The 14,427-nt window shown below is 39.2% G+C and overlaps 1 protein-coding gene across 2 annotated transcripts in view; it reads right to left on the bottom strand.

Moving 5' to 3' along the window:
* LOC119785243 (solute carrier organic anion transporter family member 5A1) overlaps positions 1–13,792 on the bottom strand; it is a 50,438-nt gene extending 36,646 nt beyond the window's left edge. Inside the window, exons 1-2 of one of the 2 annotated variants that reach the window (XM_038287787.1) lie at positions 13,702–13,792; positions 11,863–13,271 (exon numbers count right to left, since the gene is read on the bottom strand). In XM_038287787.1, the coding sequence (XP_038143715.1) occupies positions 11,863–12,868 (1,006 nt within the window). In that variant the 5' untranslated portion in view covers positions 12,869–13,271; positions 13,702–13,792. Of the gene's footprint in view, positions 1–11,862; positions 13,272–13,701 lie in introns of those variants that run through there. The other variant, XM_038287788.1, reaches the window with a different exon arrangement.
* Between the last annotated feature and the right edge of the window lie 635 nt (positions 13,793–14,427).

Here is a 14,427-nt window from a genome sequence, read left to right as displayed (position 1 = left end):
AGTCATCAAGTCTTGTTCTCAGAGAGAGTTTGACATTTCTAATTTGTCTTTTTCTTTAGCAATGATAAGGAACTCTAACAGTGCACAAAAGGATAGATGAACATTTATTAAGCTAAAATATGTGCTAAACATGACCACTGAAAATATATATTTTCTTTAAACATATAAGGTCATACAGTCATACATACATCAGTTTGTGTCAAAATAGTCCATTATACAGATTAGATCATTTGCACATTAAATCTGTCTCAAAGTGTTGTTTTCTCCTCACCACACACTCCACCTCGCAAAGCATGATGGGATTTGCTGTCACAGCGGCCCGCTTTCGCCATAGGCTGTCACTACCCAACAGAGCAACTAAAAACAAAGATGGCGCAGGGACCGTGCATGGGAGAAGGAGTAACGTGACCAACGGCAATTGAGGGCGGACTTTCAGGTAATGAAAGCTTGTATGAGGTATGAGAAAAACAACTTTTATTTTTTTAGCTTTTTTTATATATTTATCTTTTTTTAGCTTTCTAAAGCAATAGTGACTCGTTTTTTTGAAAGCAGGCTGCCAGGAAAGGGGGTATGAGAGGAGGAGAGACATGCGGCAAAGGACCACAGGTCGCCTTCGAACCCAGGTCGGTGGCGTGGAGGAATCAGGCCTCCATACATGAGTCGTGCGCGCTTACCACTGCGCCACCTGCACACCCGAGAACAGCAACTTTTAAACCGAGTGTGCACGAGGAGAAATGGGTTAGTGCATGCTCTCGCACAAGTTTCCTCGGCGTTCCCTCTCAGGAGTGGACACAGTGCATTTTTCTTAAAGTGGAGAGGGCAGGTTTTGTTTTGTTTTTATTCGCAACAGTCCTCCACAATACCTTTAAATGAGGGCTGGATAGTTATTAATGAACCGCAAAAAGAAATCAGATTATTTATCTGAATTCGAGAAAAATCCATAGAGACCTAACGGTTCAGCTGTAGCCTCAAAAGCAGTGACGTCACACCAGATGATCGGTGCTCGCCTGACAGGAGCTTAAGAGATCATGTTTTGATTTTGATGCATTTTTTTTTTGCTGTTCTCTACTATAAAATGGAGATGTGTAGCAATCTCCTGCTCTCTAGAGGTTAGTGGAATCTTTGACTGCCCAAATGGTCGTCATATGACAAGGCATCCAGTCAATAACTAATAAATTAATCTGTCAATAATTTTTTTGATTAATCTTTTAATAATCGGATAGCAAAGGTTCCATAAAGAAGATTCTTTACAGAATTAAACCAGGTGAAACAAAAACTTTTTGACTTGTGGAGTTCTGGATAGATCATATTGACAGAAGAAACTGTTCTTTTTTATATCTTAAATGAAAAATATTGATTTTCTTTTCAAATTTTTTGTATAATTACTATTCTAAGTAGGTAGCTCTGTCAACTAAAAGCATTACTTCAATAATCATTTTATCTCAATTAATCTGATTGTTTCAGCTCTACATTTAAAAAACACTTAACTGCTTTATTTAAAAAAAAAACGGGTTTATTTTTAATTATTAGTAGCTGAATATCTAAAGACTTTTGTATTGACAGTAATTCATTTTAATTAATTTGCACTTTTAATTAAACGTTTCATACGATCGTCAAAATAAATTACAAAAAGAAACCACAGAGAAAAAAAATCACAGAAATGCCAACATCAGCTTCCCAAGTCCAAGTGTAACAGAAACCAGTAACCTGACAAAATATTTGACAGCAGTGCACTAATAGAGAAGCCGAGATGATTGAACTGCTACACAAAGCAGAGCTGTATCATTTATCTTATCACACTTATCATACATAGCATATCATTTATTACACAAAAATGTCCTGTACTTATACAACCCTTTATCAATTCTGAGAACCTTACATCCTTTTACAAAACATTCAGTCATTTACCCAATTACCCACCATGCATGGATGCCGACAGCTCACTGACCACCAACAGTAGTCAAGGCCAGTAAACAAAGGGATGTTTGGACGCAGTATCTAGTAGGGAATTATATTTCAAATGCTATGCTTGGATAGTCTGCGTTTCGACAATACATATGGCCTGTTTGATACTTTATTTGCAATTGATGCTCACACCTAAAACATATTTTTTTCGTCACAAAAACGTTCAAACAAATAAAAAGTGCAGGAAGGCAGGACAATTCTGGGCAGTCCAACTTGTTCTCAACATAAAACTAATGCAATAATGGCTCATAATAACACCAGGGAGTCCAAATAGTAGCATTTGATTTTTTAAGTTTTAAAGTTTTGATTTTATGTTTACTTAAGTTTGAAAAGTAAATGTACTTTTAAAGAGTAGTTTAACAGCACCATACTTCTTTTTTTTTCATTTGAGTGATATTATAAAGTCTTATACCCATCATAACTACACAGAATGAAAAATAACCTTATATTAACATAAAAGTACCAGAAACACACCCAACATTTGTTTAAGTTACACTTTTTTTTTTATTTTGCTCACACTGATACTTCAATGTTATTTTATATCTTATGAGCCTGCTGTGTTGTTTAGAGATCCAGAATATATATTAAAAATATTGTCACTGAAAGTACAATATCTTAAATACATCAGCTACTTAAAGTATCAGTCTCAAAAGTTTTATTTTGAAGAGACTCTTTGAAATTAAGCGTGTCTTCTTCTCGATTTTCTTTTTGTAATTATGTATTTATAGCAGTTTTATTCTAAAATATGTTGAATTGTGGATTTAAGACAGAGACAAAAAACAAACATGATTCCATGTACTCTGGGTAATCTGGAAAAAAAATGTTATGTCCTTATGTTACTCTGACATCTCTATATTACAGTTATAACATTGACTTTAATACTAAAGACAGAGAAGAGATGCAGCATCTTGTATCATCCTTTCTAATTGCTGCTGTACCACCCCCACACTAAACCGTGACAAAATGTAGCAGTACCTACTTAAGGGTGACCTCTGTGTTCTGAGAAAAATAGCATTAGGCATCAAGGCCATAAGTAGCATTTTATGTTTGAATTAATTTGCCTTCTGTGAAGTGCCATTTATATTTTCTGACTGTTCTTCAGTAACATCTGAAGGTCGGGCTTAAAGTAAATCTCTTTTAATTGCCAACCAATGTGAACAATAACACATCAACACATTTTTCCCAAAGAATTTAGATAACCTACAACCCAATGTTACATCCAGATATGTGCAGAAACTTTACTTTTGAGGCTATGAATCTCTCTCGCTCTGCAGCTTTTGTACCTGGCAAACATGAATGCAGACACAGATGTTCAAACAATAACGCAGGAAACCAGAATTAAACAAGGAAACATTGAGCGCATCTACAAACCAAGAATAACTCCCACAGTTTAAACACCAAAGAGCAGGTGCACCCCACCCCCTAACCCAGTTGTTTGGTCCCCCTCCTCTTTCACATCTACTTCAACTGGCTTATGACAACTTCTAAACAGACCACATGAGGAACCTAAGTACAGCAAATGTAAGCCTCACTCAACTCCTATCTGAATTGTGGACACTTAAAACACTTTGGTGATATCAAAGGTACAAATGTGATGATAAATAATGCAGGTTACATAACCTAGAAAAGCTTAAAGCCACATTGAAGAGCAGAGAGCCAAACCTCATGCCCATCTCTGCTCTGCCCGGGCTTCATTTACATTTTGACCTTATGTTGTAGTGTTTCCTACAGCTTCAACGCATGCGAATACATGCATGCAAGGCCAAAACAATGGTCCCTCAGGGTTAGGTCAAACAGTGTTTACAGCCATCCATCTCTGTGAATCAGAGGTTACGCATGTTAAGGAAGCTCAGTGCAGAGAGCTTTGTAGTGGAAGCAAGAAGCCTAGTGCTTATATGTGTGGATGTGTCTGATTTCTGCAAGAAGACAAGTTTTAACTCCATCCTGAACATGTTTATTTTAACCAATATTTACATACAATTCATAAATGTCTCAACAGCGGTTCTTCCTGGCAGGCAGGTCATCTGTGGCATCAAGGTCAAGGAGAACAACAGCCGGACAACTATTCTGTGGGCTTAATACTGAAATGAAAAAAGATCCCCTCCATCTCTTACAGAAAAAAACAGCCTAAAGGGTGCATCAGCATAGGAAATAGACTAAAGCGAGCTGATAAGAGGCGCAAGTAGACAGAAGGAGAATCTTAAGCCAAATGGAAAGATGTCAAAGTTGATTCTCTTCAGCGTGTTGGACAGCAAGACCTGACACACGTCAGATCTGTTGCCAAAGCACCATAGCAGCAGTAGTCCTGATACTCATCACAGAACATACTGATCCCATAGCAAGAGATAAGCAGGCAGTAATTAAAGACAGATATTTGTTTCTTGACTGGACACAACAGGCCAGGTAGGTTGGGTGTGTGCTCTGGAGGCTAATGAGCACAAACAGATTAAAGGACGTGAAATCTCTTCAGCCTGCAGACATGAAAGCATTCCTTTGTGCCCGGTTTGATAGTCACTTTAAACAAAGCCTGTCATTATCATGTTTTATATTTTAGGAGACAAATATTTCAGAAACAAAACGTTTGGAAAAATGTCCTTTGGACACTGTAAATAATGGGGAAGCAGCTCCTTTTGTCTCTTTGTATGTATTAAAATAAAAACAAGGTGAATGCAAAGAAATAAAGAAGCCGGTACAAAGCAGGTACAGAAATGATCCCTAGATCATAGAAGAAGATGGAAATTATAGAGTTCTGGGATAATTTATGTTTCTCAATCTAAAATCAGCAAAAGGCAGTGACTATATATTAACCTAAAATGCTTCAGTTGCATTTCTTTTGTAGATGTTTAAAGAAAAGTTTAAGTAATTATCCAGTAGTCTAACTTATTGTTGTTTTAATGAAGAGTTATTCCACCCAAAAATAATTTTCCTTCATAATGACAAATATACATTGAAGCATATAAACAATGCGTCTTTTATTCACAATTTTGGTTTCAATTTTAAGTCTTTGGTCCTCTTAGAAATCAAAACTTCAGCGTAAAACAATTCATTCTTGTTTATTTTGTACAAATATTAAACTGAACAACCAAAAAATATGTTATAGAATTGTAGCGATTTAATTTGATCGATTTATCTCTGCAAAAACTAATTTATATTTATATCCTTTCGCAGCAGAAGAGTCGCTTGATTAGTGACTCGCCTCTCAGGGGCGTAAAACACTGCTAAATACAGAGACACGGCTGTAACGTTGGCAACAGCGGTTCAGCCACGGAAAGAGGTGAAAGAAGGAGTAAGCTGATAACATAACAATAAAAAAATCTAAAAAAAAAAAATCAAAGCTGAGTAAAAAAGAAAAAAAAAATTTTTTTTTGCTTATTTTTAATTGCCAGAATTTTTTTTTTAAACAATCACGCTTCAAGGCAATTACCTCCAACCTGACACTTAAAAAATGTTTGACTGTGGACCTTTATCAGTGGTGAGAATAAGCGTCCATTACCTGATTTGCTATGGTTCATTTATTCAACTACAGTAGCTAAGGGAGCTTCTAGGATTTTCTAATTAGAATCAAACTTTATATATATTATGAGACATCAGAAGACAAAAACAGACAGAATCTATGACACTAATAGTGTTGTATGAATCATCACTACCAGAACAAAAGCTTCCCATTTTAAAACTGAAAATAAAAGGCCTACTGGTAATATACAAACAAAACACTTAATGCACTATCCTGTAGAACTCATATGTCAAAACAACTAAGCTACAGCACCTAAAACATTATTCAATATGATGTAATAACTGATGTCCACTTTTATGGCTAAGATCTCTGCCCTCAGAACAGAACACACCCCTGACTGTTCTTCCTCACCTCTAATATCTTCTTCCCTCTGCAGTGACACGTTTTAAAAGCACATGCTGTCACTGGTGGCGAGGGAGATAAGAACCAAAGAGGTCAGCGGTTCATGCAGGGAGTCATAGTAATTGTACAGTAGTGGCCAGAGCGGCCTGTCCCTCAACACACGGTTACAAAAGGTTGTCTGCTGCTGAGTAACCCTGACTGCACTCTTGGAAAGGGAGCGGTGATATTCAAGCCGCCTGTGAGAAGAAGCCAAAGGGGCAGTGATGAAACGGGAACGGCTTGCCATCTATAAATGTGCAAGATTGTTTGACGGGGCCATACTTTTAATCCGAGACTGAAAGGCGATCTTCTATCTAGATGGGACAGAGAGGGGGCAGTAGAGATACGCACCCCAGGAATGTGTGTTTGCATATGTGCTTAGTTCTACATTAGCTTTGGCTGCAGCAACACAGGATAATACACACAGATTGAGGAGATTGACTTAAGCCATGGCAAAGCCAAACACAGAGATTTAACTTTAAAGCAGCACTCCAGTGGTGTTTTTTCCCCCCTTCAGTCCGAAGCTGAACACGTTGCACACACTTTAGGGGAACTCTGAGAGCAAATGTTCCTTCTAAATTTGTCCACATAAAACACACCCCTTGTGTCCATGTGAGCTTGTCTGAGTGCACAAAGAACTGCTCTTTAGAACCTCTCGACGGATGTTAAATCTGTCCCACTTTTTTTTTTTTTCCCATCCTTCTTTCTTTGCAGCTTCTGCAAGACCTGTGTGTTAAACACTGGCTGCATCCTTGGCCCTTCATGAGTGCCTAATAGAAATTAATAATGCAAAAAGCTCCCAACACAGGCCTGCAACTTACTTTTCTAAACCGACTGCATGTTAAGGACAACCAAGAGGGATTTATTTTCACCGTGCAAAAGGGTATGCAGCTCTGCAGAAAAAGAAACTGCAATGTCTAGATGGCAAAAGGTTAATGCATCAACACATTTTAACCACACATTGGATGCATGTTGGACACCTCTTATGAACTTTCAGGCAAATTTAAGGTGAGAATCTCACAGTCCCATCTACTACAGCATTCCAATACTGAGAACGGCTAGTCAGCACCATTTATATGTAAATCTCAACTACCTCTTATTACCTCAGGTTGCTGGCAGTGTCTGGAGGCTGGAATAAATCTGGGACTAGAAAATGAGAAACGTGTTTATTGATTAGTGAGATCTTGGAGACGTCAAGCGGCTGTTGTGGAAATAAATGACCAACAAGCTGAAACGGTTCCATACCAACACAAGATAGTAAGGTACAGGGTCCTCTTTTTTAGGCAAATCAGCTATCTGATGCCTTATTTAATAAATAATAATAGAACTTTATTGATCTAACATTGGAGAAATTTGCCTCTGCATTTAAACCATCCCCTTGAGGAGCAGTGGGCTGCGATTGTGCGGCTCCCGGGGAGCAGTGTGGGGTTAAGGTTTCTGCTCAGGGACCCAGAGTGGCAGTCTGTGGGGATCAAAACCGGGTACTTCAACCTTCTCAGAGCACAAGCACACTGCTCTAACCACTAGGCCAACACATAGATTAGAGCATCATTGTCAAGAGGACAACTGTAGATCTGGGGGTTGGTTTAGTAACGTTGTCCTGCTGGAAAATGTATTTCTAACCTCTTTTCTATTCTTTCAAAGCCTCCAAGTGATTTTCTTTCTCCAAGCATTTACCTCTGTCAGCCTTCCTATCAACACTAACCAGCTTCCTTATCCGTGCTGAAGAAAAGCATCCCTCCACCATGTTTCACTTTGGTGCTGGTGTTGTCAACATGATGGGCGCTTATGGTTTTCAGTTAAAGTACTTTAACTGCTTGTAGGCCTTTTTTAGTCTCATCAGTAACCTCCTTCAACATCACTTAGTGTCCAGTCTTAAGATATCATTTAATAAACCAACATATCTCAACAGAACAGATTATAAGGTTGAATGGTATACAACTTTATCTTGTTCCACCAGTGTAATAAACATTACTTAAAAACAACAAACTAGTTATAGTTAAAAGCTACTCCTCTCAAAAAGTAAATGGGTTAGTAACTCAGTTACTGAACAACGTTATTACATTGAGCACAGTGATCACACAGTTACGTTTTATGATTTAAATGTTGTTTAAAGCCGGGCTTACACTGTTTTGGTACTGATCTAGGTATTCAGAAATTCACTATGTGAACACAAAGCTAAGTTAATTTGAAATTACACACCCTCCATTTTCATATCTAGTCGGATCTACTCTGGTCCAACAACTAAGGGTTAAAACATACTAATACTAAAAGAATAACGAAAATATAATACTTGCAAACACACATAAGAGAGGTATTTAAAATGTACTGAGTTAATTTTGTTATTTAGAGATTTTCTTGTGTTTTTAAACTTCTGGAAAACTTCTAAAGTCTCCATGAAAAAAAAATTATTGTACATCATACAAGTTAGTTCTCTATATCACTAAGAAAGACAACTGCGCTGAATTGTTTGATAGTGAGCTATTAAGAGGAGCTTCATCAGCTCAGTAACTGATGTAGATAAAGTCTTTGTTCCTGAACATAACGAGCAAATCACAGGAACATTTATCCCTGGACATGAGAGACTGCTTCCAGTTTCAGAGTTACAGCTGAATCTGTAGTTCTTCGCCACCACCTCTACCCTCAATGATGCAGCAATCAACGCAATACCACAATACCCTCCACACTGGATTTCATTGACATACATCACTGTAAAGGGGAGCTAAAAAACAAAAATACATGGCAAATCCTCTGGGGTTTTTTTTATTACAAGAAACTTGAAAATCTGTCACCCATTTATTTTACTTTTACAACAATGCACCCTTTTTGTTTTTTGTAAAATCCCCCCACAAATAACTCCCCTTTATGTTACAAAATGTGATGAATTTCAAGCAGTACAGAAAAGTTTTGCAAGGTACTATTTCTACAGCAGTGTGAGTCAGGGGGCTTTGTGTCTCTCCTGGGACGCTGGAGGTACCCCCCCTCACTGTAAACCGCATTGTCCTAGAAAAGCAAGCAGCTCCTCCCCTCTGGAAAGCTGCAAACAGAGGTGAGCTTTACATTCACAGGGTTTGAACAGAGAATCTAGTATATAGGAGAACATGCCTTGGTATCAAGCATTTGGAAAAAATAAGGAACTTTGTTTGAGCATTTTTTACGGTTTTAACGAGGGACAGATTCAGCTTTACTAAAGCTAAAACCCAGTCAAAATATGGCTCAAAAAGCAGATAAAAAAAAATAACATGACTGATGTTACCATGGTTATAAGAGTGTCTGCAACACAAACCAAGGACATTTTTTCCTTCACCTATCTTCTCCCTCTACTGCCATGTGAGAACAAATCTCTGTTTTCCAAAACACTGCTTTACTGCAAGGAAGTGGCTGATCCCTCTGCGGGTCCCCTGATACCATGGCCAAGGTCATGGCAGTAAGTGCAGCATTGGCTGGGTGAGGGGCATATCTGTAAGCATTGATGCATTACCTAGGGAGGACCTTACTAAGGTGAGAGCAGGAAAATAATGTGTTGAAGGATCTTTTCTCCTTGTTTAGTGTTGCTTCAATAACTATGCTGCACTGTGTCCCTGTGATGAAAGGGTCCAATCGATACAGTCTCAAAGGTAGGCAGCAGATGAGCTCCATGGGGCTGCAAGGCTCCTATAAGGGGTCGGACAATGCTGTGCAACCATTTTAAGGCCTTATGCAAACCTCAACATAAAAATAAACAAACTTAAAAAAATACTGAAAGGTTTCAGAATGAAGCAGTTAAGTCTGAATCTATTCCTTTGTAGAAAAACCTTCATCAGTATTTCTCAACCTGGGAGAAATTTGAGTGTTTTGTATATAACGAAAAATCTTGGCTTTCTTTTGTGCAAATTAGATGGAGCTTTAGGTCATTCTTAATTTAAAAATGTTGCTTAAGATTGTAAAAATATTTAGTAGGGATGCATCAAAATAAAAATTATTGGCCAAAACTGAAAAAAAAAATTAGGAAACCAAGGAAGGAAACCGAAACGGCAAAAGAAATTATTGTAAAAAAAACTAGAACCATAGCATTTTTGGCTATGATGTTAACCTAACCCACTCAAAAAACTCATTTTTTTTAACTCAAGGCATTTCAATAAATCAATTACAAAAGTATCAAAATATCTATTTACCACTGACATCTTTTTGTTATGTGCTTTGCCTTAGCAGAATCACTGGGAAACCTTCTTGCCTTTTGAAACACATCCGCCACAGACATCAGTTTCCTTTTCCATGTTGCATGATGGGGATGTTTGGATTTCTATGGCATTCATTTTGTGCCACTGATCAGAGCGTGCAGTGAGAACGACGGGCAATGTTTAAACTCGCACCCCTTCACTAAAAACCTGTCTACCATGCGCTCAACTCTGACAAACTCTGCTCCAATCGCTCCACAACGTTTCAGCATGCTGACTGTGCCGTTTGCTTGCAATCCTTTTTCCCCACATGCTGGATGTATAGTTTGTCGCATCATCACAAGTTTCGGCTGTGATGTTTTGCTGTTATATGTCAATAGGCTGAAAACTGAAAATGCACTTTTCAGTCATTTCGGCAGAAAATTTTCTGAGGCCGAATTTTCAGTGCATATTTAGCTCCAGACTTTGAATACCCCATACTAACAAATTAGCATGCTTTGACCTAACACCATCATTCCCTGTCAAATTTAGTACCTTGTGTTCATCTGTCACAATGAATCTCTAGTTGTAATGTCAATTAATGTGGGGAATTTTAGGGGAAGCAAAACTGCTGTGCAGTTGGAGATAGTTCAGTTAAAGTGAATAAAAAATATACAATTATTATGTCACTAAATCCTATACATATTGTGAATATTCTTTTTTTATTTTATTTTTTTTTTCTATTCTCCACATGCCAAAAATGCAACGACAAACATTGAATAAAAAGACTGAAAAACGGTGATTACTTCTGCAGTCTGGGTCTTCTCCATGAACAATGAGAGGTATGCGATAAGCAGCTCAACTATCTTAATCCAATGAGGCCACTAAGGTTCCAGCATACCAATCACATATATGGGGACTATGTGACAAAATGCCTGAATGGTTTGGTGATGAGCGCAACATCATGGATAAAGGGAAAACAACCTGATAACATGTAAAACAAAGCAGAGCCCTCTCAGTTCTTGTTAAATGGAAAGGCACGTTTAATTCCGGCTGTCAGCCTTTCCTAAGATCACACCGTGACTATGAACACACTCATAAGAGGACATGACACGCCAGCTGTTCATAAGCAACTCTGGTTTGCACATTATCCTGCAGCCAGCAGCATTTCTCAGAGCTGCATAGAGGTTGCTTTACACTGATATTAAATCTGAAGGACAAAAGCTTTATATCGGCATGCATGCTTGTACCTTACTAGTCAATAAGATAGTTATAAGTTGCCTTTAAACTTAATCATAAAGCATTAAATTCATTTTCCCATCAAATTCATTTTGATGGGAAGGAAAAAATAATAAAATAAAATTGTTTTTCAATAATCCACTCTTTAGGCGTCCATAGCAACTAATGACAGTTCCTCACTTTTTGTTCTTTAATGTGTTCTAATAAATGAAAAACTAGCTCACTGTGCGACACCTTTGGATACACACATTTAGTGTGATAAATTTACACTGTTGTGAAACATTACTATTTCACTGTATGTTTCACACCTTAAATGTCGTTGCCCTTTTAATATGTTCACATCCCAGAGAGGATGATTCTATTAAATTTTTTTTAACGCAATATCTGTCTGTTGTTTTTTTATTATGAAACTTAGGTGAGGAAAAAAACAAAACAATTGGACATAAGATGGATGCTTTCCTTCTTATCTAACCCTTGAGAAGCCTCCACTCTTTTCCATGCAGTAAATAATCCGTACAATAAAACACTTGCTTCAATTTCTTCAATTGCATGTTACAATATGAACAAGAAAAACTGGGTTACAGAATGACTTCTCTATATTATCTGCATTGAATTCACATGGCTTACCCAAGTACAAAGAAGCATTTTCTTTCTTCACGTTATCATCCAGGTAGGTGGGCCCCAAGGTGTAGATAGGTGTTGACCCCATGCCAATGAGTATCTGGGCACAAATGAACAGAGCCACGTACAGGTTGTGCTCATTTCCCTCCTGATCTCGCGGGCAAGAGGCCACCTCCAGTTCCCCCCTGCTACTGTTCTCGCTTTGGCAGAGGCCTTCGTGGCCAGCCGAGGAGTTCATCTCCTGGATCTGGTAAGGCGGGGAGATAAAATGAGGCAGGGAGAACAATGCCGCCCCTATGGCTATCACGACACCCCCCACGGCCAGCCAGCGCGGCCTCTGACCCCTGCCGCCGAAGTACGAGATGAAGACTACCACCAGCAGGCTGCCGATGTCGAAGCAGCTGACCAACAGGCCGGACTCGGAGCTTCGCAGGCTGTAACGCTTCTCAATGGTTGTGATGACACTGCTCAGGTAGCCTGAAACCATCAGGGACTGGATGAAGGTCAGGTAGCACATGCAGAACAAGAAGCAACGTGAGTCACTGAGGATCACCCGCACACACTTCCTGGCAGGGATCCAGAGAAACCGACTGAGAGAGAAAGAGAGTTTTCTGCCTCTGGACCCCGATGACCTGTGGCCCTCCACCGGCATGGCGCTGCTTAGCCCCACCATGCTGGACACTGAGGGGGAAAAGTCCATCCATGAGGAAGGGGACTCCGCTTGGCTGGATTCTGGAGTCTTCAGCTGAAACGCCAGGCTGTCCTCCACAGCCAAGCAGGTGCAGTTTGCGCCGACCTGCAGAGCCTGCGCAGAGGAGCTGCCACCATGTTCGCACGGCCCATTCAGGATCGGTAAACTTTTGGACTTGAAGCAGTTTTCCGTGGACACGTAATGGTCCTGGAGCTCGCGGATGTCCATGGTCTCCGACAGCTCGCTCCCCGTCTCATCTTGGTCGGATGACGTCATGGCACAGCTGGAGCTGGACCCCAGTGTCTGTGCTAAGAGGTCCATCAGTAAACAGCGCACATGTGGAGATGTTGCAGGGCCGTGAGGTGGAATGTACACTGCCCAGCCAATAGGACTAAGGCAGACTCAACCGCTTTGTTTACACTCATGGTTTATTCCACATTTCTGATCCCAAAGCCTCTCAGGAAGCTAAACCTTGGGACTCGGACCTCCTTTGGAACCCCCCAATGGTTACGAAGATCTTCGTGATTGATGACGATAGAGCAACACCTTCTTTTCAAAAGCTGAGATTTTATTTTCGTTCAGCTCCAGCTACCCTGTTAATATTAACCATGCATGTTACCAGTAAGAAAACGATGATGTCACATGTTGATGTTGACTTTTATGGCTCTTTGTTAGACAGCAGCTTGGCTTAAATATGTCCTCTGTCACAAAGCTGTGCAGCATCCTAGAAAAAAATAAATAAAACATTAATAAATATAAAGACTTGTGAAGATGGCACGCCTATAAAGCTATAAGATCAAGCAGTTGTTATTTATGGTTTTATTGGATATTTAATAGAAACATATTGCTGTCAAATTTTACATTAAAAATATATATATATAAAAATAAACAAAAAAATAATCTGCAAAAAAAATAAATAAATGTCAGCTTTGTATGTTCACGTTGTGAAAATAGATATTTTTCTACTTAATTAGAGTATTTATATAGGGGGGAGAACAAAAGACCACACTGTACACGCACGTCTCAGACACCACTTTGTGGATTAAATGCACGCAAATTCAACCCGAGCCTCCTTAATGACAACAAATATGCGACATTAAATATAAATGGAGATAAATAAGGATGTGACACGAGCTGAAGGTTGTTATACTCACCATAGACTGAGAGGAGCGAGGTAGCCTGTTGTTCCCTGCTCAGCAGCCACACACTGAATGGAAGCAGCTTGATGCGCAGAGCGGCTGCTGCTGCCCAGAGGAGGAGGGGGCGGTGCCTTCACGGACTGTCGGAAATTCTAACTCTAGCTAATTACTGTGTGTAATTCAAGATACGATAAGGAATATCTTTATTGTTCCACACCATGTGGAAAATTCGTCTGTGATAGTGGATAAATCCAGCATATATTTATACACACACGAGACAAAAATTGGGCAACTGTCAGGATTTGGTTGAGGTTAGAGGACCCAAATGCAGAAGCAGGGAGGTAGAGGTGAGTTTCTTGAAGGTTTAATTGAATGCTCACAAACAACTGAGGCAAGAATTCAAAAATCCAACATGAAAAATGTAAAACAAAGCAGAACCATGGAGACATCAGGGGAAAACAATCATGAGGAGACGAGGTAAGACAAGGAACCAGCACTGACGAACTGCACAAGGAGAGTATATATGGGAGACTGAACAAAGAGAGAACTAACGAGCAGATTGGGAGCAGGTGTGAAGAGAGGAGTCTAGAAAGGAACCAGGGAAAAGTAGACCAACACAAGAGGGCAACAAATAAAAACCTAAGAACTCAAACATTTCCAGAAAACACAACAAAATAGGAATTAAACCAATAATACCTCCGGAGAACCAACAGGCTAAAGAACAGCTTTTTTCCCAGAGCT

Source organism: Cyprinodon tularosa, unplaced genomic scaffold (genome assembly GCF_016077235.1).
Source record: "Cyprinodon tularosa strain WSP-4 unplaced genomic scaffold, ASM1607723v1 ctg245, whole genome shotgun sequence".
Lineage (NCBI taxonomy): Eukaryota > Metazoa > Chordata > Actinopteri > Cyprinodontiformes > Cyprinodontidae > Cyprinodon > Cyprinodon tularosa.
This window is presented reverse-complemented; position numbering and strand designations above follow the sequence as displayed.